This window comes from Vipera ursinii, assembly GCF_947247035.1.
Source record: "Vipera ursinii genome assembly, chromosome: 1".
Taxonomy (NCBI): Eukaryota; Metazoa; Chordata; class Lepidosauria; order Squamata; family Viperidae; genus Vipera; species Vipera ursinii.
In genome coordinates, this window is record NC_139512.1 from 156,487,567 (window position 1) to 156,514,755 (window position 27,189).

Below are 27,189 nucleotides of genomic sequence, written 5' to 3' on the forward strand. Positions count from 1 at the left end.
CCTGATGCCGGAGGCAAGGCAAGGCAAGGCAAATTTCAAATTTCAAATTTCAAATTTCAAATTTCAAATTTCAAATTTCAAATTTCAAATTTCAAATTTCAAATTTCAAATTGACACCAGAAAGAGATTCGGGGTTGACTTTCATCCTTAAAAATGGTGTTTTCATAGCTTTAAAAAAATCAAGATTTTTTTGGTGTCCGGGGAAGATAATTCCTTATGCCGGGGTCAGGGATTTTTGTGCCCAGGAGGTGAAATTTTTTTTCCGACTCAAATGTAAAAACGGACACCAGAATGAGATTCAGGGTTGAATTTCACTCTTAAAAATGGTGTTTTTCATAGCTTTTAAAAATCAAGAATTTTTTGGTGTCCGGGGAAGAAAATTCCTGATGCCGGAGTCAGGGATTTTTGTGCCCAGGAGGTGAAATTATTTTCCACCCAAATCTAAAAACGGACACCAGAATGAGATTCGTGGTTGAATTTCTTCCTTAAAAATGGTGTTTTTCATAGTTTATAAAAATCAAGATTTTTTTGGTGTCCGGGGAAGAAAATTCCTGATACCGGAGGCAAGGCAAGGCAAATTTCAAATTTCAAATTTCAAATTTCAAATTTCAAATTTCAAATTTCAAATTTCAAATTTCAAATTTCAAATTTTAAATTTCAAATTTCAAATTTCAAATTTCAAATTTCAAATTTCAAATTGACAAAAGACTGAGGTTCGGGGTTGAATTTCGTCCTTAAAAATGGTGTTTTTCATAGTTTATAAAAATCAAGATTTATTTCGTGCCGAGGAGGTGAATATTTTTTTTGACCCAAATGTAAAAACAGATGCCAGATTTAGATTCGGGGTTGAATTTCACTCTTAAAAATGGTGTTTTTCATTGCTTTTAAAAATCAAGAATTTGTTGGTGTCCGGGGAAGTAAATTCCTGATGCCGGGGGTCAGTGACTTTTGTGCCCAGGAGTTGAAATTTTTTTTCCATCCAAAACTAAAAACGGACACCAGAATGAGATTCAAGGTTGAATTTCATTCTTAAAAATGGTGTTTTTCATAGTTTATAAAAATCAAGATTTATTTTGTGTCCGGGGAAGAAAATTCCTGATGCCGGGGTAAGGGATTTTTGTGCCCAGGAGGTGAAATTTTTTTTCCACCCAAATCTAAAAACGGACACCAGAATGAGATTCGGGGTTTAATTTTGTCCTTAAAAATGGTGTTTTTCATAGCTTTTAAAAATAAAGAATTTTTTGGTGTCCGAAGAAGAAAATTCCTGATGCCAGAGTCAGGGAATTTTGTGCCCAGGAGGTGAAATTATTTTCCACCCAAATGTAAAAACGCACACCAGAATGAGATTCGGGGTTGAGTTTCATTCTTAAAAATGGTGTTTTTCATAGTTTTAAAAATCAAGAATTTTTTGGTGTCCGGGGAAGAAAATTCCTGATGCCGGAGTCAGGGATTTTTGTGCCCAGGAGGTGAATGTGTTTTTTTTTACTCAAATCTAAAAACGGACACCAGAATGAGATTCGTGGTTGAATTTCTTCCTTAAAAATGGTGTTTTTCATAGTTTATAAAAATCAAGATTTTTTTGGTGTCCGGGGAAGAAAATTCCTGATACCGGAGGCAAGACAAGGCAAGGCAAATTTCAAATTTCAAATTTCAAATTTCAAATTTCAAATTTCAAATTTCAAATTTCAAATTTCAAATTTCAAATTTCAAATTTCAAATTTCAAATTTCAAATTTCAAATTGACACCAGAATGAGGTTCGGGGTTGAATTTCGTCCTTAAAAATGGTGTTTTTCATAGTTTATAAAAATCAAGATTTATTTCGTGCCGAAGAGGTGAATATTTTTTTTGACCCAAATGTAAAAACAGATGTCAGAATTAGATTCGGGGTTGAATTTCACTCTTAAAAATGGTGTTTTTCATTGCTTTTAAAAATCAAGAATTTGTTGGTGTCCGGGGAAGTAAATTCCTGATGCCAGGGGTCAGTGACTTTTGTGCCCAGGAGGTGAAATTTATTTTCCATCCAAATCTAAAAACGCACACCAGAATGAGATTCGGGGTTGAATTTCATTCTTAAAAATGGTGTTTTTCATAGTTTTAAAAATCAAGAATTTTTTGGTGTCCGGGGAAGAAAATTCCTGATGCCGGAGTCAGGGATTTTTGTGCCCAGGAGTTGAATGTTTTTTTTTTACTCAAAACTAAAAATGGACACCAGAATGAGATTCGGGGTTGAATTTCATCCTTAAAAATGGTGTTTTTCATAGTTTATGAAAATCAAGATTTATTTCGTGTCCAGGGAAGAAAATTCCTGATGCCGGGTCAGGGATTTTTGTGCCCAGGAGGTGAAATTTTTTTGTTGACTCAAATGTAAAACTGGACACCAGAATGAGATTCGGGGTTCAATTTCTTCCTTAAAAATGGTGTTTTTCATAGTTTATAAAAATCAAGATTTTTTTGGTGTCCGGGGAAGAAAATTCCTGATGCCGGAGGCAAGGCAAGGCAAGGCAAATTTCAAATTTCAAATTTCAAATTTCAAATTTCAAATTTCAAATTTCAAATTTCAAATTTCAAATTTCAAATTGACACCAGAAAGAGATTCGGGGTTGAATTTCATCCTTAAAAATGGTGTTTTCATAGCTTTTAAAAATCAAGATTTTTTTGGTGTCCGGGGAAGAAAATTCCTGATGCCGGGGTCCGGGATTTTTGTGCCCAGGAGTTGAAATTTTTTTTTTGACTCAAATGTAAAAACGGACACCAGAATGAGATTCAGGGTTGAATTTCACTCTTAAAAATGGTGTTTTTCATAGCTTTTAAAAATCAAGAATTTTTTGGTGTCCGGGGAAGAAAATTCCTGATGCCGGAGTCAGGGATTTTTGTGCCCAGGAGGTGAATTTTTTTTTTTTACTCAAATCTAAAAACGGACACCAGAATGAGATTCGGGGTTGAATTTCTTCCTTAAAAATGGTGTTTTTCATAGTTTATAAAAATCAAGATTTTTTTGGTGTCCGGGGAAGAAAATTCCTGATACCGGAGGCAAGACAAGGCAAGGCAAATTTCAAATTTCAAATTTCAAATTTCAAATTGACACAAGAATGAGGTTCGGGGTTGAATTTCGTCCTTAAATATGGTGTTTTTCATAGTTTATAAAAATCAAGATTTATTTCGTGCCGAGGAGGTGAATATTTTTTTGACAGAAATGTAAAAACAGATGTCAGAATTAGATTCGGGGTTGAATTTCACTCTTAAAAATGGTGTTTTTCATTGCTTTTAAAAATCAAGAATTTGTTGGTGTCCGGGGAAGTAAATTCCTGATGCCAGGGGTCAGTGACTTTTGTGCCCAGGAGGTGAAATTTATTTTCCATCCAAATCTAAAAACGGACACCAGAATGAGATTCGGGGTTGAATTTCTTCCTTAAAAATGGTGTTTTTCATAGTTTATAAAAATCAAGATTTTTTTGGTGTCCGGGGAAGAAAATTCCTGATACCGGAGGCAAGACAAGGCAAGGCAAATTTCAAATTTCAAATTTCAAATTTCAAATTGACACAAGAATGAGGTTCGGGGTTGAATTTCGTCCTTAAATATGGTGTTTTTCATAGTTTATAAAAATCAAGATTTATTTCGTGCCGAGGAGGTGAATATTTTTTTGACAGAAATGTAAAAACAGATGTCAGAATTAGATTCGGGGTTGAATTTCACTCTTAAAAATGGTGTTTTTCATTGCTTTTAAAAATCAAGAATTTGTTGGTGTCCGGGGAAGTAAATTCCTGATGCCAGGGGTCAGTGACTTTTGTGCCCAGGAGGTGAAATTTATTTTCCATCCAAATCTAAAAACGGACACCAGAATGAGATTCAAGGTTGAATTTCATTCTTAAAAATGGTGTTTTTCATAGTTTTAAAAATCAAGAATTTTTTGGTGTCCGGGGAAGAAAATTCCTGATGCCGGAGTCAGGGATTTTTGTGCCCAGGAGGTGAAATTTTTTTTCCACCCAAATCTAAAAACGCACACCAGAATGAGATTCGGGGTTGAATTTCATTCTTAAAAATGGTGTTTTTCATAGTTTTAAAAATCAAGAATTTTTTGGTGTCCGGGGAAGAAAATTCCTGATGCCGGAGTCAGGGATTTTTGTGCCCAGGAGTTGAATGTTTTTTTTTTACTCAAATCTAAAAATGGACACCAGAATGAGATTCGGGGTTGAATTTCGTCCTTAAAAATGGTGTTTTTCATAGTTTATGAAAATCAAGATTTATTTCGTGTCCAGGGAAGAAAATTCCTGATGCCGGGTCAGGGATTTTTGTGCCCAGGAGGTGAAATTTTTTTGTTGACTCAAATGTAGAACTGGACACCAGAATGAGATTCAGGGTTCAATTTCTTCCTTAAAAATGGTGTTTTTCATAGTTTATAAAAATCAAGATTTTTTTGGTGTCCGGGGAAGAAAATTCCTGATGCCGGAGGCAAGGCAAGGCAAGGCAAATTTCAAATTTCAAATATCAAATTTCAAATTTCAAATTTCAAATTTCAAATTTCAAATTTCAAATTTCAAATTTCAAATTGACACCAGAAAGAGATTCGGGGTTGAATTTCATCCTTAAAAATGGTGTTTTCATAGCTTTTAAAAATCAAGATTTTTTTGGTGTCCGGGGAACAAAATTCCTGATGCCGGAGGCAAGGCAAGGCAAGGCAAATTTCAAATTTCAAATTTCAAATATCAAATTTCAAATTTCAAATTTCAAATTTCAAATTTCAAATTTCAAATTGACACCAGAAAGAGATTCGGGGTTGAATTTCATCCTTAAAAATGGTGTTTTCATAGCTTTAAAAAATCAAGATTTATTTTGTGTCCGGGGAAGAAAATTCCTGATGCCGGGTCAGGGATTTTTGTGCCCAGGAGGTGAAATTTTTTTGTTGACTCAAATGTAAAACTGGACACCAGAATGAGATTCGGGGTTCAATTTCTTCCTTAAAAATGGTGTTTTTCATAGTTTATAAAAATCAAGATTTTTTTGGTGTCCGGGGAAGAAAATTCCTGATGCCGGAGGCAAGGCAAGGCAAGGCAAATTTCAAATTTCAAATTTCAAATTTCAAATTTCAAATTTCAAATTTCAAATTTCAAATTTCAAATTTCAAATTTCAAATTGACACCAGAAAGAGATTCGGGGTTGAATTTCATCCTTAAAAATGGTGTTTTCATAGCTTTTAAAAATCAAGATTTTTTTGGTGTCCGGGGAAGAAAATTCCTGATGCCGGGGTCAGGGATTTTTGTGCCCAGGAGGTGAAATTTTTTTTTTGACTCAAATGTAAAAACGGACACCAGAATGAGATTCAGGGTTGAATTTCACTCTTAAAAATGGTGTTTTTCATAGCTTTTAAAAATCAAGAATTTTTTGGTGTCCGGGGAAGAAAATTCCTGATGCCGGAGTCAGGGATTTTTGTGCCCAGGAGGTGAATTTTTTTTTTTTACTCAAATCTAAAAACGGACACCAGAATGAGATTCGGGGTTGAATTTCTTCCTTAAAAATGGTGTTTTTCATAGTTTATAAAAATCAAGATTTTTTTGGTGTCCGGGGAAGAAAATTCCTGATACCGGAGGCAAGACAAGGCAAGGCAAATTTCAAATTTCAAATTTCAAATTTCAAATTGACACAAGAATGAGGTTCGGGGTTGAATTTCGTCCTTAAATATGGTGTTTTTCATAGTTTATAAAAATCAAGATTTATTTCGTGCCGAGGAGGTGAATATTTTTTTGACAGAAATGTAAAAACAGATGTCAGAATTAGATTCGGGGTTGAATTTCACTCTTAAAAATGGTGTTTTTCATTGCTTTCAAAAATCAAGAATTTGTTGGTGTCCGGGGAAGTAAATTCCTGATGCCGGAGTCAGGGATTTTTGTGCCCAGGAGGTGAATGTTTTTTTTTTTGCTCAAATCTAAAAACGGACACCAGAATGAGATTCAGGGTTGAATTTCATTCTTAAAAATGGTGTTTTTCATAGCTTTTAAAAATCAAGAATTTTTTGGTGTCCGGGGAAGAAAATTCCTGATGCCGGAGTCAGGGATTTTTGTGCCCAGGAGGTGAATGTTTTTTTTTTTACTCAAATCTAAAAACGGACACCAGAATGAGATTCGTGGTTGAATTTCTTCCTTAAAAATGGTGTTTTTCATAGTTTATAAAAATCAAGATTTTTTTGGTGTCCGGGGAAGAAAATTCCTGATACCGGAGGCAAGACAAGGCAAGGCAAATTTCAAATTTCAAATTTCAAATTTCAAATTTCAAATTTCAAATTTCAAATTTCAAATTTCAAATTTCAAATTTCAAATTTCAAATTTCAAATTTCAAATCTCAAATTTCAAATTGACACCAGAATGAGGTTCGGGGTTGAATTTCGTCCTTAAAAATGGTGTTTTTCATAGTTTATAAAAATCAAGATTTATTTCGTGCCGAAGAGGTGAATATTTTTTTTGACCCAAATGTAAAAACAGATGTCAGAATTAGATTCGGGGTTGAATTTCACTCTTAAAAATGGTGTTTTTCATTGCTTTTAAAAATCAAGAATTTGTTGGTGTCCGGGGAAGTAAATTCCTGATGCCAGGGGTCAGTGACTTTTGTGCCCAGGAGGTGAAATTTATTTTCCATCCAAATCTAAAAACGCACACCAGAATGAGATTCGGGGTTGAATTTCATTCTTAAAAATGGTGTTTTTCATAGTTTTAAAAATCAAGAATTTTTTGGTGTCCGGGGAAGAAAATTCCTGATGCCGGAGTCAGGGATTTTTGTGCCCAGGAGTTGAATGTTTTTTTTTTACTCAAATCTAAAAATGGACACCAGAATGAGATTCGGGGTTGAATTTCATCCTTAAAAATGGTGTTTTTCATAGTTTATGAAAATCAAGATTTATTTCGTGTCCAGGGAAGAAAATTCCTGATGCCGGGTCAGGGATTTTTGTGCCCAGGAGGTGAAATTTTTTTGTTGACTCAAATGTAAAACTGGACACCAGAATGAGATTCGGGGTTCAATTTCTTCCTTAAAAATGGTGTTTTTCATAGTTTATAAAAATCAAGATTTTTTTGGTGTCCGGGGAAGAAAATTCCTGATGCCGGAGGCAAGGCAAGGCAAGGCAAATTTCAAATTTCAAATTTCAAATTTCAAATTTCAAATTTCAAATTTCAAATTTCAAATTTCAAATTTCAAATTTCAAATTTCAAATTTCAAATTGACACCAGAAAGAGATTCGGGGTTGAATTTCATCCTTAAAAATGGTGTTTTCATAGCTTTTAAAAATCAAGATTTTTTTGGTGTCCGGGGAAGAAAATTCCTGATGCCGGGGTCAGGGATTTTTGTGCCCAGGAGGTGAAATTTTTTTTTTGACTCAAATGTAAAAACGGACACCAGAATGAGATTCAGGGTTGAATTTCACTCTTAAAAATGGTGTTTTTCATAGCTTTTAAAAATCAAGAATTTTTTGGTGTCCGGGGAAGAAAATTCCTGATGCCGGAGTCAGGGATTTTTGTGCCCAGGAGGTGAATTTTTTTTTTTTACTCAAATCTAAAAACGGACACCAGAATGAGATTCGGGGTTGAATTTCTTCCTTAAAAATGGTGTTTTTCATAGTTTATAAAAATCAAGATTTTTTTGGTGTCCGGGGAAGAAAATTCCTGATACCGGAGGCAAGACAAGGCAAGGCAAATTTCAAATTTCAAATTTCAAATTTCAAATTGACACAAGAATGAGGTTCGGGGTTGAATTTCGTCCTTAAATATGGTGTTTTTCATAGTTTATAAAAATCAAGATTTATTTCGTGCCGAGGAGGTGAATATTTTTTTGACAGAAATGTAAAAACAGATGTCAGAATTAGATTCGGGGTTGAATTTCACTCTTAAAAATGGTGTTTTTCATTGCTTTTAAAAATCAAGAATTTGTTGGTGTCCGGGGAAGTAAATTCCTGATGCCAGGGGTCAGTGACTTTTGTGCCCAGGAGGTGAAATTTATTTTCCATCCAAATCTAAAAACGGACACCAGAATGAGATTCAAGGTTGAATTTCATTCTTAAAAATGGTGTTTTTCATAGTTTATAAAAATCAAGATTTATTTTGTGTCCGGGGAAGAAAATTCCTGATGCCGGGGTAAGGGATTTTTGTGCCCAGGAGGTGAAATTTTTTTCCCACCCAAATCTAAAAACGCACACCAGAATGAGATTCGGGGTTGAATTTCATTCTTAAAAATGGTGTTTTTCATAGTTTTAAAAATCAAGAATTTTTTGGTGTCCGGGGAAGAAAATTCCTGATGCCGGAGTCAGGGATTTTTGTGCCCAGGAGTTGAATGTTTTTTTTTTACTCAAATCTAAAAATGGACACCAGAATGAGATTCGGGGTTGAATTTCATCCTTAAAAATGGTGTTTTTCATAGTTTATGAAAATCAAGATTTATTTCGTGTCCAGGGAAGAAAATTCCTGATGCCGGGTCAGGGATTTTTGTGCCCAGGAGGTGAAATTTTTTTGTTGACTCAAATGTAGAACTGGACACCAGAATGAGATTCAGGGTTCAATTTCTTCCTTAAAAATGGTGTTTTTCATAGTTTATAAAAATCAAGATTTTTTTGGTGTCCGGGGAAGAAAATTCCTGATGCCGGAGGCAAGGCAAGGCAAGGCAAATTTCAAATTTCAAATTTCAAATTTCAAATTTCAAATTTCAAATTTCAAATTTCAAATTTCAAATTTCAAATTTCAAATTGACACCAGAAAGAGATTCGGGGTTGAATTTCATCCTTAAAAATGGTGTTTTCATAGCTTTTAAAAATCAAGATTTTTTTGGTGTCCGGGGAACAAAATTCCTGATGCCGGAGGCAAGGCAAGGCAAGGCAAATTTCAAATTTCAAATTTCAAATTTCAAATATCAAATTTCAAATTTCAAATTTCAAATTTCAAATTTCAAATTTCAAATTTCAAATTGACACCAGAAAGAGATTCGGGGTTGAATTTCATCCTTAAAAATGGTGTTTTCATAGCTTTAAAAAATCAAGATTTATTTTGTGTCCGGGGAAGAAAATTCCTGATGCCGGGTCAGGGATTTTTGTGCCCAGGAGGTGAAATTTTTTTGTTGACTCAAATGTAAAACTGGACACCAGAATGAGATTCGGGGTTCAATTTCTTCCTTAAAAATGGTGTTTTTCATAGTTTATAAAAATCAAGATTTTTTTGGTGTCCGGGGAAGAAAATTCCTGATGCTGGAGGCAAGGCAAGGCAAGGCAAATTTCAAATTTCAAATTTCAAATTTCAAATTTCAAATTTCAAATTTCAAATTTCAAATTTCTAATTTCAAATTTCAAATTTCAAATTTCAAATTTCAAATTTCAAATTGACACCAGAAAGAGATTCGGGGTTGAATTTCATCCTTAAAAATGGTGTTTTCATAGCTTTTAAAAATCAAGATTTTTTTGGTGTCCGGGGAAGAAAATTCCTGATGCCGGGGTCAGGGATTTTTGTGCCCAGGAGGTGAAATTTTTTTTTTTACTCAAATGTAAAAACGGACACCAGAATGAGATTCAGGGTTGAATTTCACTCTTAAAAATGGTGTTTTTCATAGCTTTTAAAAATCAAGAATTTTTTGGTGTCCGGGGAAGAAAATTCCTGATGCCGGAGTCAGGGATTTTTGTGCCCAGGAGGTGAATTTTTTTTTTTTACTCAAATCTAAAAACGGACACGAGAATGAGATTCGGGGTTGAATTTCTTCCTTAAAAATGGTGTTTTTCATAGTTTATAAAAATCAAGATTTTTTTGGTGTCCGGGGAAGAAAATTCCTGATACCGGAGGCAAGACAAGGCAAGGCAAATTTCAAATTTCAAATTTCAAATTTCAAATTGACACAAGAATGAGGTTCGGGGTTGAATTTCGTCCTTAAATATGGTGTTTTTCATAGTTTATAAAAATCAAGATTTATTTCGTGCCGAGGAGGTGAATATTTTTTTGACAGAAATGTAAAAACAGATGTCAGAATTAGATTCGGGGTTGAATTTCACTCTTAAAAATGGTGTTTTTCATTGCTTTTAAAAATCAAGAATTTGTTGGTGTCCGGGGAAGTAAATTCCTGATGCCAGGGGTCAGTGACTTTTGTGCCCAGGAGGTGAAATTTATTTTCCATCCAAATCTAAAAACGGACACCAGAATGAGATTCAAGGTTGAATTTCATTCTTAAAAATGGTGTTTTTCATAGTTTATAAAAATCAAGATTTATTTTGTGTCCGGGGAAGAAAATTCCTGATGCCGGGGTAAGGGATTTTTGTGCCCAGGAGGTGAAATTTTTTTTCCACCCAAATCTAAAAACGCACACCAGAATGAGATTCGGGGTTGAATTTCATTCTTAAAAATGGTGTTTTTCATAGTTTTAAAAATCAAGAATTTTTTGGTGTCCGGGGAAGAAAATTCCTGATGCCGGAGTCAGGGATTTTTGTGCCCAGGAGTTGAATGTTTTTTTTTTACTCAAATCTAAAAATGGACACCAGAATGAGATTCGGGGTTGAATTTCGTCCTTAAAAATGGTGTTTTTCATAGTGTATGAAAATCAAGATTTATTTCGTGTCCAGGGAAGAAAATTCCTGATGCCGGGTCAGGGATTTTTGTGCCCAGGAGGTGAAATTTTTTTGTTGACTCAAATGTAGAACTGGACACCAGAATGAGATTCAGGGTTCAATTTCTTCCTTAAAAATGGTGTTTTTCATAGTTTATAAAAATCAAGATTTTTTTGGTGTCCGGGGAAGAAAATTCCTGATGCCGGAGGCAAGGCAAGGCAAGGCAAATTTCAAATTTCAAATATCAAATTTCAAATTTCAAATTTCAAATTTCAAATTTCAAATTTCAAATTTCAAATTTCAAATTTCAAATTTCAAATTTCAAATTGACACCAGAAAGAGATTCGGGGTTGAATTTCATCCTTCAAAATGGTGTTTTCATAGCTTTAAAAAATCAAGATTTATTTTGTGTCCGGGGAAGAAAATTCCTGATGCCGGGTCAGGGATTTTTGTGCCCAGGAGGTGAAATTTTTTTGTTGACTCAAATGTAAAACTGGACACCAGAATGAGATTCGGGGTTCAATTTCTTCCTTAAAAATGGTGTTTTTCATAGTTTATAAAAATCAAGATTTTTTTGGTGTCCGGGGAAGAAAATTCCTGATGCCGGAGGCAAGGCAAGGCAAGGCAAATTTCAAATTTCAAATTTCAAATTTCAAATTTCAAATTTCAAATTTCAAATTTCAAATTTCAAATTTCAAATTTCAAATTGACACCAGAAAGAGATTCGGGGTTGAATTTCATCCTTAAAAATGGTGTTTTCATAGCTTTTAAAAATCAAGATTTTTTTGGTGTCCGGGGAAGAAAATTCCTGATGCCGGGGTCAGGGATTTTTGTGCCCAGGAGGTGAAATTTTTTTTTGACTCAAATGTAAAAACGGACACCAGAATGAGATTCAGGGTTGAATTTCACTCTTAAAAATGGTGTTTTTCATAGCTTTTAAAAATCAAGAATTTTTTGGTGTCCGGGGAAGAAAATTCCTGATGCCGGAGTCAGGGATTTTTGTGCCCAGGAGGTGAATTTTTTTTTTTACTCAAATCTAAAAACGGACACCAGAATGAGATTCGGGGTTGAATTTCTTCCTTAAAAATGGTGTTTTTCATAGTTTATAAAAATCAAGATTTTTTTGGTGTCCGGGGAAGAAAATTCCTGATACCGGAGGCAAGACAAGGCAAGGCAAATTTCAAATTTCAAATTTCAAATTTCAAATTGACACAAGAATGAGGTTCGGGGTTGAATTTCGTCCTTAAATATGGTGTTTTTCATAGTTTATAAAAATCAAGATTTATTTCGTGCCGAGGAGGTGAATATTTTTTTGACAGAAATGTAAAAACAGATGTCAGAATTAGATTCGGGGTTGAATTTCACTCTTAAAAATGGTGTTTTTCATTGCTTTTAAAAATCAAGAATTTGTTGGTGTCCGGGGAAGTAAATTCCTGATGCCAGGGGTCAGTGACTTTTGTGCCCAGGAGGTGAAATTTATTTTCCATCCAAATCTAAAAACGGACACCAGAATGAGATTCAAGGTTGAATTTCATTCTTAAAAATGGTGTTTTTCATAGTTTATAAAAATCAAGATTTATTTTGTGTCCGGGGAAGAAAATTCCTGATGCCGGGGTAAGGGATTTTTGTGCCCAGGAGGTGAAATTTTTTTTCCACCCAAATCTAAAAACGCACACCAGAATGAGATTCGTGGTTGAATTTCTTCCTTAAAAATGGTGTTTTTCATAGTTTATAAAAATCAAGATTTTTTTGGTGTCCGGGGAAGAAAATTCCTGATACCGGAGGCAAGGCAAGGCAAATTTCAAATTTCAAATTTCAAATTTCAAATTTCAAATTTCAAATTTCAAATTTCAAATTTCAAATTTCAAATTGACACCAGAAAGAGATTCGGGGTTGAATTTCATCCTTAAAAATGGTGTTTTCATAGCTTTAAAAAATCAAGATTTATTTTGTGTCCGGGGAAGAAAATTCCTGATGCCGGGTCAGGGATTTTTGTGCCCAGGAGGTGAAATTTTTTTGTTGACTCAAATGTAAAACTGGACACCAGAATGAGATTCGGGGTTCAATTTCTTCCTTAAAAATGGTGTTTTTCATAGTTTATAAAAATCAAGATTTTTTTGGTGTCCGGGGAAGAAAATTCCTGATGCCGGAGGCAAGGCAAGGCAAGGCAAATTTCAAATTTCAAATTTCAAATTTCAAATTTCAAATTTCAAATTTCAAATTTCAAATTTCAAATTTCAAATTTCAAATTTCAAATTTCAAATTTCAAATTGACACCAGAAAGAGATTCGGGGTTGAATTTCATCCTTAAAAATGGTGTTTTCATAGCTTTTAAAAATCAAGATTTTTTTGGTGTCCGGGGAAGAAAATTCCTGATGCCGGGGTCAGGGATTTTTGTGCCCAGGAGGTGAAATTTTTTTTTTGACTCAAATGTAAAAACGGACACCAGAATGAGATTCAGGGTTGAATTTCACTCTTAAAAATGGTGTTTTTCATAGCTTTTAAAAATCAAGAATTTTTTGGTGTCCGGGGAAGAAAATTCCTGATGCCGGAGTCAGGGATTTTTGTGCCCAGGAGGTGAATTTTTTTTTTTTACTCAAATCTAAAAACGGACACCAGAATGAGATTCGGGGTTGAATTTCTTCCTTAAAAATGGTGTTTTTCATAGTTTATAAAAATCAAGATTTTTTTGGTGTCCGGGGAAGAAAATTCCTGATACCGGAGGCAAGACAAGGCAAGGCAAATTTCAAATTTCAAATTTCAAATTTCAAATTGACACAAGAATGAGGTTCGGGGTTGAATTTCGTCCTTAAATATGGTGTTTTTCATAGTTTATAAAAATCAAGATTTATTTCGTGCCGAGGAGGTGAATATTTTTTTGACAGAAATGTAAAAACAGATGTCAGAATTAGATTCGGGGTTGAATTTCACTCTTAAAAATGGTGTTTTTCATTGCTTTTAAAAATCAAGAATTTGTTGGTGTCCGGGGAAGTAAATTCCTGATGCCAGGGGTCAGTGACTTTTGTGCCCAGGAGGTGAAATTTATTTTCCATCCAAATCTAAAAACGGACACCAGAATGAGATTCAAGGTTGAATTTCATTCTTAAAAATGGTGTTTTTCATAGTTTATAAAAATCAAGATTTATTTTGTGTCCGGGGAAGAAAATTCCTGATGCCGGGGTAAGGGATTTTTGTGCCCAGGAGGTGAAATTTTTTTTCCACCCAAATCTAAAAACGCACACCAGAATGAGATTCGGGGTTGAATTTCATTCTTAAAAATGGTGTTTTTCATAGTTTTAAAAATCAAGAATTTTTTGGTGTCCGGGGAAGAAAATTCCTGATGCCGGGTCAGGGATTTTTGTGCCCAGGAGTTGAATGTTTTTTTTTTTACTCAAATCTAAAAATGGACACCAGAATGAGATTCGGGGTTGAATTTCGTCCTTAAAAATGGTGTTTTTCATAGTTTATGAAAATCAAGATTTATTTCGTGTCCAGGGAAGAAAATTCCTGATGCCGGGTCAGGGATTTTTGTGCCCAGGAGGTGAAATTTTTTTGTTGACTCAAATGTAGAACTGGACACCAGAATGAGATTCAGGGTTCAATTTCTTCCTTAAAAATGGTGTTTTTCATAGTTTATAAAAATCAAGATTTTTTTGGTGTCCGGGGAAGAAAATTCCTGATGCCGGAGGCAAGGCAAGGCAAGGCAAATTTCAAATTTCAAATATCAAATTTCAAATTTCAAATTTCAAATTTCAAATTTCAAATTTCAAATTTCAAATTTCAAATTGACACCAGAAAGAGATTCGGGGTTGAATTTCATCCTTAAAAATGGTGTTTTCATAGCTTTTAAAAATCAAGATTTTTTTGGTGTCCGGGGAACAAAATTCCTGATGCCGGAGGCAAGGCAAGGCAAGGCAAATTTCAAATTTCAAATTTCAAATTTCAAATATCAAATTTCAAATTTCAAATTTCAAATTTCAAATTGACACCAGAAAGAGATTCGGGGTTGAATTTCATCCTTAAAAATGGTGTTTTCATAGCTTTAAAAAATCAAGATTTATTTTGTGTCCGGGGAAGAAAATTCCTGATGCCGGGTCAGGGATTTTTGTGCCCAGGAGGTGAAATTTTTTTGTTGACTCAAATGTAAAACTGGACACCAGAATGAGATTCGGGGTTCAATTTCTTCCTTAAAAATGGTGTTTTTCATAGTTTATAAAAATCAAGATTTTTTTGGTGTCCGGGGAAGAAAATTCCTGATGCCGGAGGCAAGGCAAGGCAAGGCAAATTTCAAATTTCAAATTTCAAATTTCAAATTTCAAATTTCAAATTTCAAATTTCAAATTTCAAATTTCAAATTTCAAATTTCAAATTTCAAATTTCAAATTTCAAATTGACACCAGAAAGAGATTCGGGGTTGAATTTCATCCTTAAAAATGGTGTTTTCATAGCTTTTAAAAATCAAGATTTTTTTGGTGTCCGGGGAAGAAAATTCCTGATACCGGGGTCAGGGATTTTTGTGCCCAGGAGGTGAAATTTTTTTTTTGACTCAAATGTAAAAACGGACACCAGAATTAGATTCGGGGTTGAATTTCACTCTTAAAAATGGTGTTTTTCATTGCTTTTAAAAATCAAGAATTTGTTGGTGTCCGGGGAAGTAAATTCCTGATGCCAGGGGTCAGTGACTTTTGTGCCCAGGAGGTGAAATTTATTTTCCATCCAAATCTAAAAACGCACACCAGAATGAGATTCGGGGTTGAATTTCATTCTTAAAAATGGTGTTTTTCATAGTTTTAAAAATCAAGAATTTTTTGGTGTCCGGGGAAGAAAATTCCTGATGCCGGAGTCAGGGATTTTTGTGCCCAGGAGTTGAATGTTTTTTTTTTACTCAAATCTAAAAATGGACACCAGAATGAGATTCGGGGTTGAATTTCATCCTTAAAAATGGTGTTTTTCATAGTTTATGAAAATCAAGATTTATTTCGTGTCCAGGGAAGAAAATTCCTGATTCCGGGTCAGGGATTTTTGTGCCCAGGAGGTGAAATTTTTTTGTTGACTCAAATGTAAAACTGGACACCAGAATGAGATTCGGGGTTCAATTTCTTCCTTAAAAATGGTGTTTTTCATAGTTTATAAAAATCAAGATTTTTTTGGTGTCCGGGGAAGAAAATTCCTGATGCCGGAGGCAAGGCAAGGCAAGGCAAATTTCAAATTTCAAATTTCAAATTTCAAATTTCAAATTTCAAATTTCAAATTTCAAATTTCAAATTTCAAATGTCAAATTTCAAATTTCAAATTTCAAATTTCAAATATCAAATTTCAAATTTCAAATTTCAAATTTCAAATTTCAAATTTCAAATTGACACCAGAAAGAGATTCGGGGTTGAATTTCATCCTTAAAAATGGTGTTTTCATAGCTTTTAAAAATCAAGATTTTTTTGGTGTCCGGGGAAGAAAATTCCTGATGCCGGGGTCAGGGATTTTTGTGCCCAGGAGGTGAAATTTTTTTTTTGACTCAAATGTAAAAACGGACACCAGAATGAGATTCAGGGTTGAATTTCACTCTTAAAAATGGTGTTTTTCATAGCTTTTAAAAATCAAGAATTTTTTGGTGTCCGGGGAAGAAAATTCCTGATGCCGGAGTCAGGGATTTTTGTGCCCAGGAGGTGAATTTTTTTTTTTTACTCAAATCTAAAAACGGACACGAGAATGAGATTCGGGGTTGAATTTCTTCCTTAAAAATGGTGTTTTTCATAGTTTATAAAAATCAAGATTTTTTTGGTGTCCGGGGAAGAAAATTCCTGATACCGGAGGCAAGACAAGGCAAGGCAAATTTCAAATTTCAAATTTCAAATTTCAAATTGACACAAGAATGAGGTTCGGGGTTGAATTTCGTCCTTAAATATGGTGTTTTTCATAGTTTATAAAAATCAAGATTTATTTCGTGCCGAGGAGGTGAATATTTTTTTGACAGAAATGTAAAAACAGATGTCAGAATTAGATTCGGGGTTGAATTTCACTCTTAAAAATGGTGTTTTTCATTGCTTTTAAAAATCAAGAATTTGTTGGTGTCCGGGGAAGTAAATTCCTGATGCCAGGGGTCAGTGACTTTTGTGCCCAGGAGGTGAAATTTATTTTCCATCCAAATCTAAAAACGGACACCAGAATGAGATTCAAGGTTGAATTTCATTCTTAAAAATGGTGTTTTTCATAGTTTATAAAAATCAAGATTTATTTTGTGTCCGGGGAAGAAAATTCCTGATGCCGGGGTAAGGGATTTTTGTGCCCAGGAGGTGAAATTTTTTTTCCACCCAAATCTAAAAACGCACACCAGAATGAGATTCGGGGTTGAATTTCATTCTTAAAAATGGTGTTTTTCATAGTTTTAAAAATCAAGAATTTTTTGGTGTCCGGGGAAGAAAATTCCTGATGCCGGAGTCAGGGATTTTTGTGCCCAGGAGTTGAATGTTTTTTTTTTACTCAAATCTATAAATGGACACCAGAATGAGATTCGGGGTTGAATTTCGTCCTTAAAAATGGTGTTTTTCATAGTTTATGAAAATCAAGATTTATTTCGTGTCCAGGGAAGAAAATTCCTGATGCCGGGTCAGGGATTTTTGTGCCCAGGAGGTGAAATTTTTTTGTTGACTCAAATGTAGAACTGGACACCAGAATGAGATTCAGGGTTCAATTTCTTCCTTAAAAATGGTGTTTTTCATAGTTTATAAAAATCAAGATTTTTTTGGTGTCCGGGGAAGAAAATTCCTGATGCCGGAGGCAAGGCAAGGCAAGGCAAATTTCAAATTTCAAATATCAAATTTCAAATTTCAAATTTCAAATTTCAAATTTCAAATTTCAAATTTCAAATTTCAAATTTCAAATTTCAAATTTCAAATTTCAAATTTCAAATTTCAAATTGACACCAGAAAGAGATTCGGGGTTGAATTTCATCCTTAAAAATGGTGTTTTCATAGCTTTTAAAAATCAAGATTTTTTTGGTGTCCGGGGAACAAAATTCCTGATGCCGGAGGCAAGGCAAGGCAAGGCAAATTTCAAATTTCAAATTTCAAATATCAAATTTCAAATTTCAAATTTCAAATTTCAAATTTCAAATTGACACCAGAAAGAGATTCGGGGTTGAATTTCATCCTTAAAAATGGTGTTTTCATAGCTTTAAAAAATCAAGATTTATTTTATGTCCGGGGAAGAAAATTCCTGATGCCGGGTCAGGGATTTTTGTGCCCAGGAGGTGAAATTTTTTTGTTGACTCAAATGTAAAACTGGACACCAGAATGAGATTCGGGGTTCAATTTCTTCCTTAAAAATGGTGTTTTTCATAGTTTATAAAAATCAAGATTTTTTTGGTGTCCGGGGAAGAAAATTCCTGATGCCGGAGGCAAGGCAAGGCAAGGCAAATTTCAAATTTCAAATTTCAAATTTCAAATTTCAAATTTCAAATTTCAAATTTCAAATTGACACCAGAAAGAGATTCGGGGTTGAATTTCATCCTTAAAAATGGTGTTTTCATAGCTTTTAAAAATCAAGATTTTTTTGGTGTCCGGGGAAGAAAATTCCTGATACCAGGGTCAGGGATTTTTGTGCCCAGGAGGTGAAATTTTTTTTTTGACTCAAATGTAAAAACGGACACCAGAATGAGATTCAGGGTTGAATTTCACTCTTAAAAATGGTGTTTTTCATAGCTTTTAAAAATCAAGAATTTTTTGGTGTCCGGGGAAGAAAATTCCTGATGCCGGAGTCAGGGATTTTTGTGCCCAGGAGGTGAATTTTTTTTTTTTACTCAAATCTAAAAACGGACACCAGAATGAGATTCGGGGTTGAATTTCTTCCTTAAAAATGGTGTTTTTCATAGTTTATAAAAATCAAGATTTTTTTGGTGTCCGGGGAAGAAAATTCCTGATGCCGGAGGCAAGACAAGGCAAGGCAAATTTCAAATTTCAAATTTCAAATTTCAAATTTCAAATTTCAAATTTCAAATTTCAAATTTCAAATTTCAAATTGACACAAGAATGAGGTTCGGGGTTGAATTTCGTCCTTAAATATGGTGTTTTTCATAGTTTATAAAAATCAAGATTTATTTCGTGCCGAGGAGGTGAATATTTTTTTGACAGAAATGTAAAAACAGATGTCAGAATTAGATTCGGGGTTGAATTTCACTCTTAAAAATGGTGTTTTTCATTGCTTTTAAAAATCAAGAATTTGTTGGTGTCCGGGGAAGTAAATTCCTGATGCCAGGGGTCAGTGACTTTTGTGCCCAGGAGGTGAAATTTATTTTCCATCCAAATCTAAAAACGGACACCAGAATGAGATTCAAGGTTGAATTTCATTCTTAAAAATGGTGTTTTTCATAGTTTATAAAAATCAAGATTTATTTTGTGTCCGGGGAAGAAAATTCCTGATGCCGGGGTAAGGGATTTTTGTGCCCAGGAGGTGAAATTTTTTTTCCACCCAAATCTAAAAACGCACACCAGAATGAGATTCGGGGTTGAATTTCATTCTTAAAAATGGTGTTTTTCATAGTTTTAAAAATCAAGAATTTTTTGGTGTCCGGGGAAGAAAATTCCTGATTCCGGGTCAGGGATTTTTGTGCCCAGGAGGTGAAATTTTTTTGTTGACTCAAATGTAAAACTGGACACCAGAATGAGATTCAGGGTTCAATTTCTTCCTTAAAAATGGTGTTTTTCATAGTTTATAAAAATCAGGATTTTTTTGGTGTCCGGGGAAGAAAATTCCTGATGCCGGAGGCAAGGCAAGGCAAGGCAAGGCAAGGCAAGGCAAGGCAAGGCAAGGCAAGGCAAGGCAAGGCAAGGCAAGGCAAGGCAAGGCAAGGCAAGGCAAGGCAAGGCAAGGCAAGGCAAGGCAAGGCAAATTAAATTTCAAATTTCTTTAATTTAATTTAATTTAATTTAATTTAAAATCCCTCAGTTCAGGCCAGACAATTCAAACAACCATTCCTGCCCCAGTTAAAGCCTCCCTACCATCTCATCTCAACAGATAGAAGCCTCCTTAACACTTCCATTATTCGAAATCTGTCTGAACCTTCAGGGTATGTAGTCCGTCTTCTCTTACTTTTTGCTTTCCTTTTCAAGTCAGTGGATTTTGTCATATTCTTTTTTTTTCAAATTTGTTTTTTTTTTTGCTGTTCTTTTAGAAATAGACACGGCAGAAATTCAGCCAACAAAACGTTCCCTTTTGTATTGTTGAGATTGCCACATTTCTGCAGGTCACTTTATTATAAACAGTAAAACTAGTCAAAAACGATCTCTTCTTGAAAAATCACAATTCATATCACTAGCAGTAATTCAAGTTCAGCTTTAGAATATGACTTTTTCTGATGCTATTTCAGAGTAGTTTTCAGCTATGGTTGAAGAAATAAATTTATTTATTTATTTATTTATTTATTTATTTATTTATTTATTTATTTATTTATTTATTTATTTATTTATTTATTGATGGGATTTATATCCCGCCCTATCTCCCGAAGGACTCAGGGCGGCTAACAACAAAACATATAAAAAGTACAGAAATTAAGATAAAAATAAAATTAAAATCATCTGTGCAATAAATTAAAATTAAAAACTAAAAGATAAATTAAAAATTGTAAATATAATTAATTAAAATGCCTGTCAGTCCAGGTCAGCCTGGTGGAAAAGGAGTGTTTTGAGGCTGCGGCGAAAGGATTGGAGATTTTGGGCCATCCGAAGCTCAGGGGGGAGCTGATTCCATAGGGCTGGCGCTCCCACAGAGAAGGCCCTCCCCCTGGGGGTCGCCAGCCGACATTGCCTAGCTGATGGTACCCTGAGGAGGCCTTCTCTGTGTGAGCGTACTGGGCGATGGGAATTTGTTCCCGGCAGCAGATGGTCCTGCAAGTATCCCAGGCCTGTTTCTAATCTCAGTAAACGACCATACCAAACTGTATTTATAGGAGAAACAGAATGAGGTCTTTAGGCCCACAACAAGGTAGAAAATATTAGTTGAATCACAGGATCTGTTACACCCCAGCACTACAGTATTATTTATATTGGTATAATGTAGTGTACTGTGGCTTACTTTAATCTTTTTAACTCAAATAAAACCACTGAAATTGAAATCAATTTCCTATATTAATGAAGCAAACCAGAAGGATGCCTCTATTTCCTAAGTCTCTATGCAAAATTAGACACAAAGAAATAAGACTCTGAAAGCCTTGGATGTATCCCCCAGGATTAGTTTGGAAATTGCCACAAAATCGTAATTTTTAATACGACACAAGAGAGAAAAAGTTCCCTAAGGGATAATCTTATTAATTAAAGTTAATTTATATTTGGCTGTTTTGTCCTAGTAATACCTGCCTTTTGAAAATGGCCTCTGCAATTTGGTCTGCAGACTATTGCATACCCCAAATATATAGTAAGGGAATTTAGACGGATATTTGCTACCGGGATCTTTTCAGGTGGGGCTGGACAGAATAGGGCATCCAAAGGTATTGTTTGTTGTGTTGAAAATTGATTTTCTTGTTTCTGAGTAGGTAAAAAAGGAAATGAATGTTTAACACCAATATACGTGGGTTATTTAATTTTGCAATTTTAAGATATGTCACTAAATTCTTTATTAATAAATTTTTCTATGATAAGAGAATTTTAAAATCCATATTGTTAGGGAATTTTTATATAAATGTAAATCTATACAAATAAGATTTAAAATCTTAAAAATCAATTCTCTCTGATTTTTCTACTCAGATGAAATTAAAGATAGCATATTTACTTCCAAGAAAATAATAAATCTAATGCCTTTTTGAATGATATTGGTGTATTGCAACTGTTTTTGCTCCAGTATTTATTCCTATTTTTATATATCAGTTATATAGATATTATATATATAACGTAGATATTATATATAGTATGTCATATGAGAGAATCGGTGGAGATCTCAAACAGTGAAAATGTTATCTCCTTTTCTAAAGTTAATGATTCTGCCTTTGATATTTATTTATGTATTGAATTTAAGTGAACATCATTAGGTTTCTCTGAATAATTAGATTTCCCTGTCTTGAAGGGAGGATAAATACTTAATTGGATTTTAATTCAGCAGAATGCCATTATACTATTTCAGTAGGTTGCCATTATAAACAGTGGATACAAAATGTCTACGCACCCCTTTTAAAATGCCAGGTTCTTGAGATATAAAAAAAATCAAACTAAGATAAATCACAACCTGGCATTTTAATAGGAGAGTGTAGACTTTTAATATCCACCCTATGTTTCCGATTGGTTGATGGAAGAAATGTCTTGCACTATGTAATAATTAGATATTGGGAAATGCTTCAGATGTGAGAAAATACTTCAGATTCTTCTAATAGTACTGAAACTTTGAATGTTTCCAGTCATTTTCTAATAATTGTGATCTTTTGCAAGTGTTTCTAATTGAGTGCATTGTAACCAAACAGTATTTGCTTCTAAACAAATATGCTTATAATTAAGGGACTCTTATATAGTATTTTTATATAGCATTTTTCCATTAATTGGCAAATTCCTCATTGATTATGTTTTCCAATCTTAGCTTAGAGCAGGGGTTCCAAACCAGGGGTGCTCGCACTCCCTGTGTGTGCGAGATGATATTCCAGGGGGTGCAAAAATTCGGGTTTTCAAAATTATAGTGTATATGCATAATTCATTGCGGTTATTTCGAACTTTTGTAAGGAGTGTGAGAATATATCAGAAGTAATCTAGGGGTGCGGGGTATGGAAAAGGTTGGGAGCCACTGGCTTAGAGTTTTAGTAGTTCTTTAAAGACAGTTTATGTGGGATAAGATCCCCAAGTGATATAACCACAACAGAAGAACATTTAAACAAAAGGACATTTAAAAGAGACTATAAGAAATTTTTTGATAAAGAATATATTTTAATAACCTATTTGTATTAAATAACATGCTAATATTTAGCTTGAAATACTGGACGCATTTCTGAATAACATATGGCCGTAAAATAATGTTCTTAGGGAGAGTCTGTTTTCATATCCCCCCCCCCGCCCAGCACAGTATAATAGATCTTATGTTAGATTTTTCTATTTATCCATTTTCAATCTCTTTATTTTAGGAAGATCAGGATGGTAACCAAGGTGTGGGAAAGTGCAAGAGAGTGAAACTAAGTACCACCACCAAAGGTATATAGTAAATAGTTTGTTGGATACTTTCTAGTTTATAACTAGTTTTATCCAATTGGTAGTTTTGAACTTCCATGGATGAAGATGAATGTGCTTTCAAGATCTGTAATGTGTATGATATTATAGAAGCAAAAGTAAGTGCATATGTATGTGTGATAGATAGGTATGGGGATGGAGGGATGAATGATAGATAGGTTGGGTTAAATGTAATCTGGTTCAAGACATGAGCTCCATGCAATGGGGTGAGCTCCCGTTACTTGCCCCGACTCCTGCTTACATAGAAGTTCGAAAGCATGCAAATGAGAGTTGATAAGTAGGTACCACTTTGGTGGGAAGGTAACAACTTTCTGTGCACCTTTGACGTATAGCCATGCTGGCCACATAGCCATGGAAATTGTCTTTAGACAATGCTGGCTCCCTTGGCCAAGAAACAGAGATGAGCATCATGCATTACTGACAGGAAAATCTTTACCTTTATTTATTTATTTGTACACACACACTTTTGTTTCTATAGTATTGTATATGTGAGCAATATAAACCGACTACAAGACTTGGTCTTCCTAACTTAAGTAGAGTGCTATGCATTTTTAAATCCTAAGAGGAAAAATGGCTTATGGCATAGCTGGATAAATATTTGCCCATGTAAGGAAGATATTCCATGTACACAGTCTTAAACTACTAAAAAATGTGATGTATATATGCAATCGATACATAAATAATTGGATGTAGGCATTTGCAGAAAAGAGCTCTCCCATCCATTAATTTCCTTCATATAAGACAGGGGTCCCCAACCCCGGGTCCGTGGACCAGCACTGGGCCACTGCATGCCAGAAACTGAGCCGCACAAACAAGCAAAGCCCCATCCACAGGATGCAGGCAGTATGTGAAACCAGTCCCCCTCTGGTCCATGGAAAAACCTCTCTCCAAGGAACCGGTCTGTGGTGCCCAAAAGGTTGGGGGCCACTGATACTGATCTCATTTCACACAACCAGACTTTAACTCCTAATATTCAGCTGGTGAAAAAAAATGTGAACAATGTCTACAAAAGAGGATCCCTTTTATTAGCCTTACTACACATCCTTCTTTAATTTGTATTTCCTTGAATGATGTTCCCAGTATAGGGCTAAGAACGCAGAAAATAATTCTAATTAAACTTGAACCCAAATTAATTAGACATATGGTAAAAGGTAGACTTTATTCAGAATGAACTATGGGTTTTCTCTACAGGGATATAAGGAAGTTGGCTTAAGAGCAGAACGGGAGTAAAGGATAGAAGTATATCTGTTCTATTCTCAGTGGCAAGACTTTGACTTTGATTCAGGACATCATGAATTATTATTCAGGTTTTCAGCTGTAGGTTTAAAAAATGTGGAAGCTTTTGGCTAAAGGAGACTGGGTCACCAAGCAAGCTACTTATTCCTATTTCAGTGGAGAATTGCTGGATTTGTCAGTCATCGTAAGATGGTTTCCAATGAAATCATTTTCCACAAGCACTGATAGATTCAATCTGCTGGATCATGCAAGTACAACAATGACTGAATTCAGATATGTACTTTCTTCCTATGGCCTTGGGCCACCCGAAAACATGGTCCACAGGATTGGGTGACGCTCTGTTAGCAAAGTGAAATGTAGAAAAAAAGGTGGGATTGATAGAAATAGCCTTTCTTAGAATGAAGATGTTTTGCTGAACTTTATACACTTCTATAAACATACCCTTCATTCCCTTCTATAAACCTTTCAATTTATGGAATGGCTATTTTGAATCCCAAACCATTGTGATCTGTAACAACATAGACAATGTGTTGTACACACACTAATTTTTGATTATTTTTTATTTGCACATTCCTGATGACATTAACATCTTAACATGATTTTAAAATTAAAAAAAGAGCTGCACTATCCCATTAAATTAGCTAGTAAAATAGACACAATCATGCACCATTTTGATATTTGTTACTAGAAAGTAAATTATTTGCATTTATGATAAAAAAAAATCACTAACTCTAATCCTGTTAATTAATTTGAGAACATGATTTATGCTTAATATGTTGCTGGAATATATTAATTTGTTAAGATATCAATACTAGTAAAGCCAAAATATGTTTGCCTTGAACCTTTTCATCTAGCTTTTGTTTTCATTTTTGTACAGATCAGTCCATCATGGATGTTTTGAAGCATAAATGTTTTCTAGAAGAATTATTATTTTGGACAATAAAATATGAATTTCCTCAAAAAATGGTAACTTTTTTGCTCAACATGCTTCCAGATCAAGATTATAAGGTATTAGTGTATTTCTTCTTTCTTTTGTTCAGACAGTTCTTACAGCAATTTGTGTGAAATCATTTGTAGTAGTCTAAGGCCATTGTTAGAGGAAAAAGTCCAACAATTTAACACAATATTCAGTGTACTAATAGAAAGTAATATAGAAAATAATACGAACTAAATTGAGTTGGTGTTGATTCTTAGCAATAATATGGATAGACCTTAGGATTACTAATTCAAAATACATTAAAGTTGCTGCTTAGTACCCTCACAAATACTTTTTTGCTTCTTTTTTTAAAAAAAAACCTCAATGTGTAACACGCATAATGCATTGTAATTTATCACACTGGGAGCTAGATACTGGAAGTTCTGTTAGTCAGTTGAACTCATTCACTTATCTAGTGAACCATTTGACTTCCACTTTTGAGCAGTGATGTTTTTTCATTTGTCCTTTATGTTTTAACAATCAGATTTGATTTATTTTTAAAATTTATTTTTACTCATTAAATTTATATGCTGCTCATCTCGTTATCAAGCAATGTATTGTTTTTCCCTGACCATGTGACCATGAGAGAATTAGATATCATAGCTTTCTTTCTATGCAACAGGGTGGCCTTTGAGGTGAAGTTGGCCCCTTATGACCATTTGAAAAGCTCGTCAAACCTGACTATTTCAAAGATAAGAATTGAAGGGTAGAATGAATTATAATGTGCTCTTCATTGAGAAATTGTGCTATGGATATTGTATTTTGAGTTATTGTTTTTATTATCGACATTTGATTGTACTGTTTGACTTTTGTAAACCTCTCAAAATCAGCCAGATTGAAATAATACACACAGTACATACATATTGTGACATATATGAAAAGAGCAAATTGTAATACTGATATTTGTTTTATACATTACAGATTGCTTTTACTAAAACATTTGTGCAGCATTATGCTTTTATTATGAAAACACTGAAGAAAAGCCATGAATCTGATACAATGTCTAACAGAATCGTACACATTAGCGTCCAGCTGTTCAGCAATGAGGAATTAGCACGTCAAGTGACAGAAGAATGCCAGCTGCTTGATATTATGGTTACTGTCCTTCTATATATGATGGAGAGTTGCCTTATTAAAAGTGAGCTACAAGGTAAGTATGCATCTTGCTTTACGATAATTTTTCTCACAACAGTGTTCAAAATTGTTGGATTTTACTTCTAGTAAGTCCACGCTGGATGGAATTAAAGAAATTGAAACCCACCATTTGTTGAGGTCATCATGTTGCTTTCAGGTTATTTAAGAGACTTGGATACTGTTCTGTTGTAACACTTATAATCAAATGAGTTCTCCCTCGTGTGAAACAATTCATCCAACCTCTCTAGCTAAATCATTTAAGCAGGTAAAAAGGACTCTTTTCTAGTCCACTGCACAAATACATGAAGGCACAGCATATTAACCCATGTCCTTTGTAAATCTTAAGCACCTGGTAGCTCTGGTTTCTATGAATAGGCCTCCAAGATAGGCTGGCAGCAGCTTTACTTCACCAAATTATGAAGATTTCCTTTGATGGGAAGGGATTTTCTTCTGTCAGAAGTCTGATATGCATAGGATTAAAAATGATTATGGCTAAGTATGGCTATAATCCAACATCATTCTATTTAATCTTATTTCTCATATCTATAATGCCATGCCTTTTCACCTCTGATGAAGTTGCAATACCAGAAGCAGAACCATGTTTTACTAAAGTATTATCAATAGCAACTTCTGTCTCAGCATTGTCCACTTCACACTCTTTCAGATAGGAACATAGAAGGCCTGTGGACCTTTTCAGATGTTGCTTTTAGCTATCTACCTGTTACTATCACCAATGCTAATATAGCTTTTGAGGACCATTTCAAGCATTTCTCTGACTGCTAGCTTTTATTGGAGATGATGTCTGAATATTGGCCATCATTGAGCAAGGAGAAGTCAGGTATTGCCACAAGCCCCTAAGGACTACTGTGGTTACTCCCTGTTTTCCCATTTGGGGTACTTCCATAATCTTGGAAAAGATGCTGTTAAATCTATCCCATTTGGTGATTGGTGCCAAGGGCATTTACTATTGCTCTTCTATCAATACTGAAGTACGATAACTGCATGTTTTCTGTCCCCCTAGATATCCTTAATAGATGGTTCACTTTTAGATCTTTCTAACATGCACTTCCATATTGCCATTCAGTGCAAACATTG

General features: G+C 34.4%; 1 protein-coding gene across 1 annotated transcript in view; it reads left to right on the top strand.

The window, feature by feature from the left end:
- The window catches only part of LOC310643453 (E3 ubiquitin-protein ligase UBR3-like), a gene marked incomplete at its 5' end in the record, with an annotated part of 115,922 nt that overhangs the window by 15,059 nt on the left and 73,674 nt on the right, over nt 1-27,189 (top strand). Inside the window, 3 exons of the mRNA XM_083367884.1 lie at nt 22,646-22,712; nt 24,862-24,992; nt 25,882-26,110. Of these exons, the coding sequence (XP_083224010.1) occupies nt 22,646-22,712; nt 24,862-24,992; nt 25,882-26,110 (427 nt within the window). The remainder of the gene's footprint in view (nt 1-22,645; nt 22,713-24,861; nt 24,993-25,881; nt 26,111-27,189) is intronic.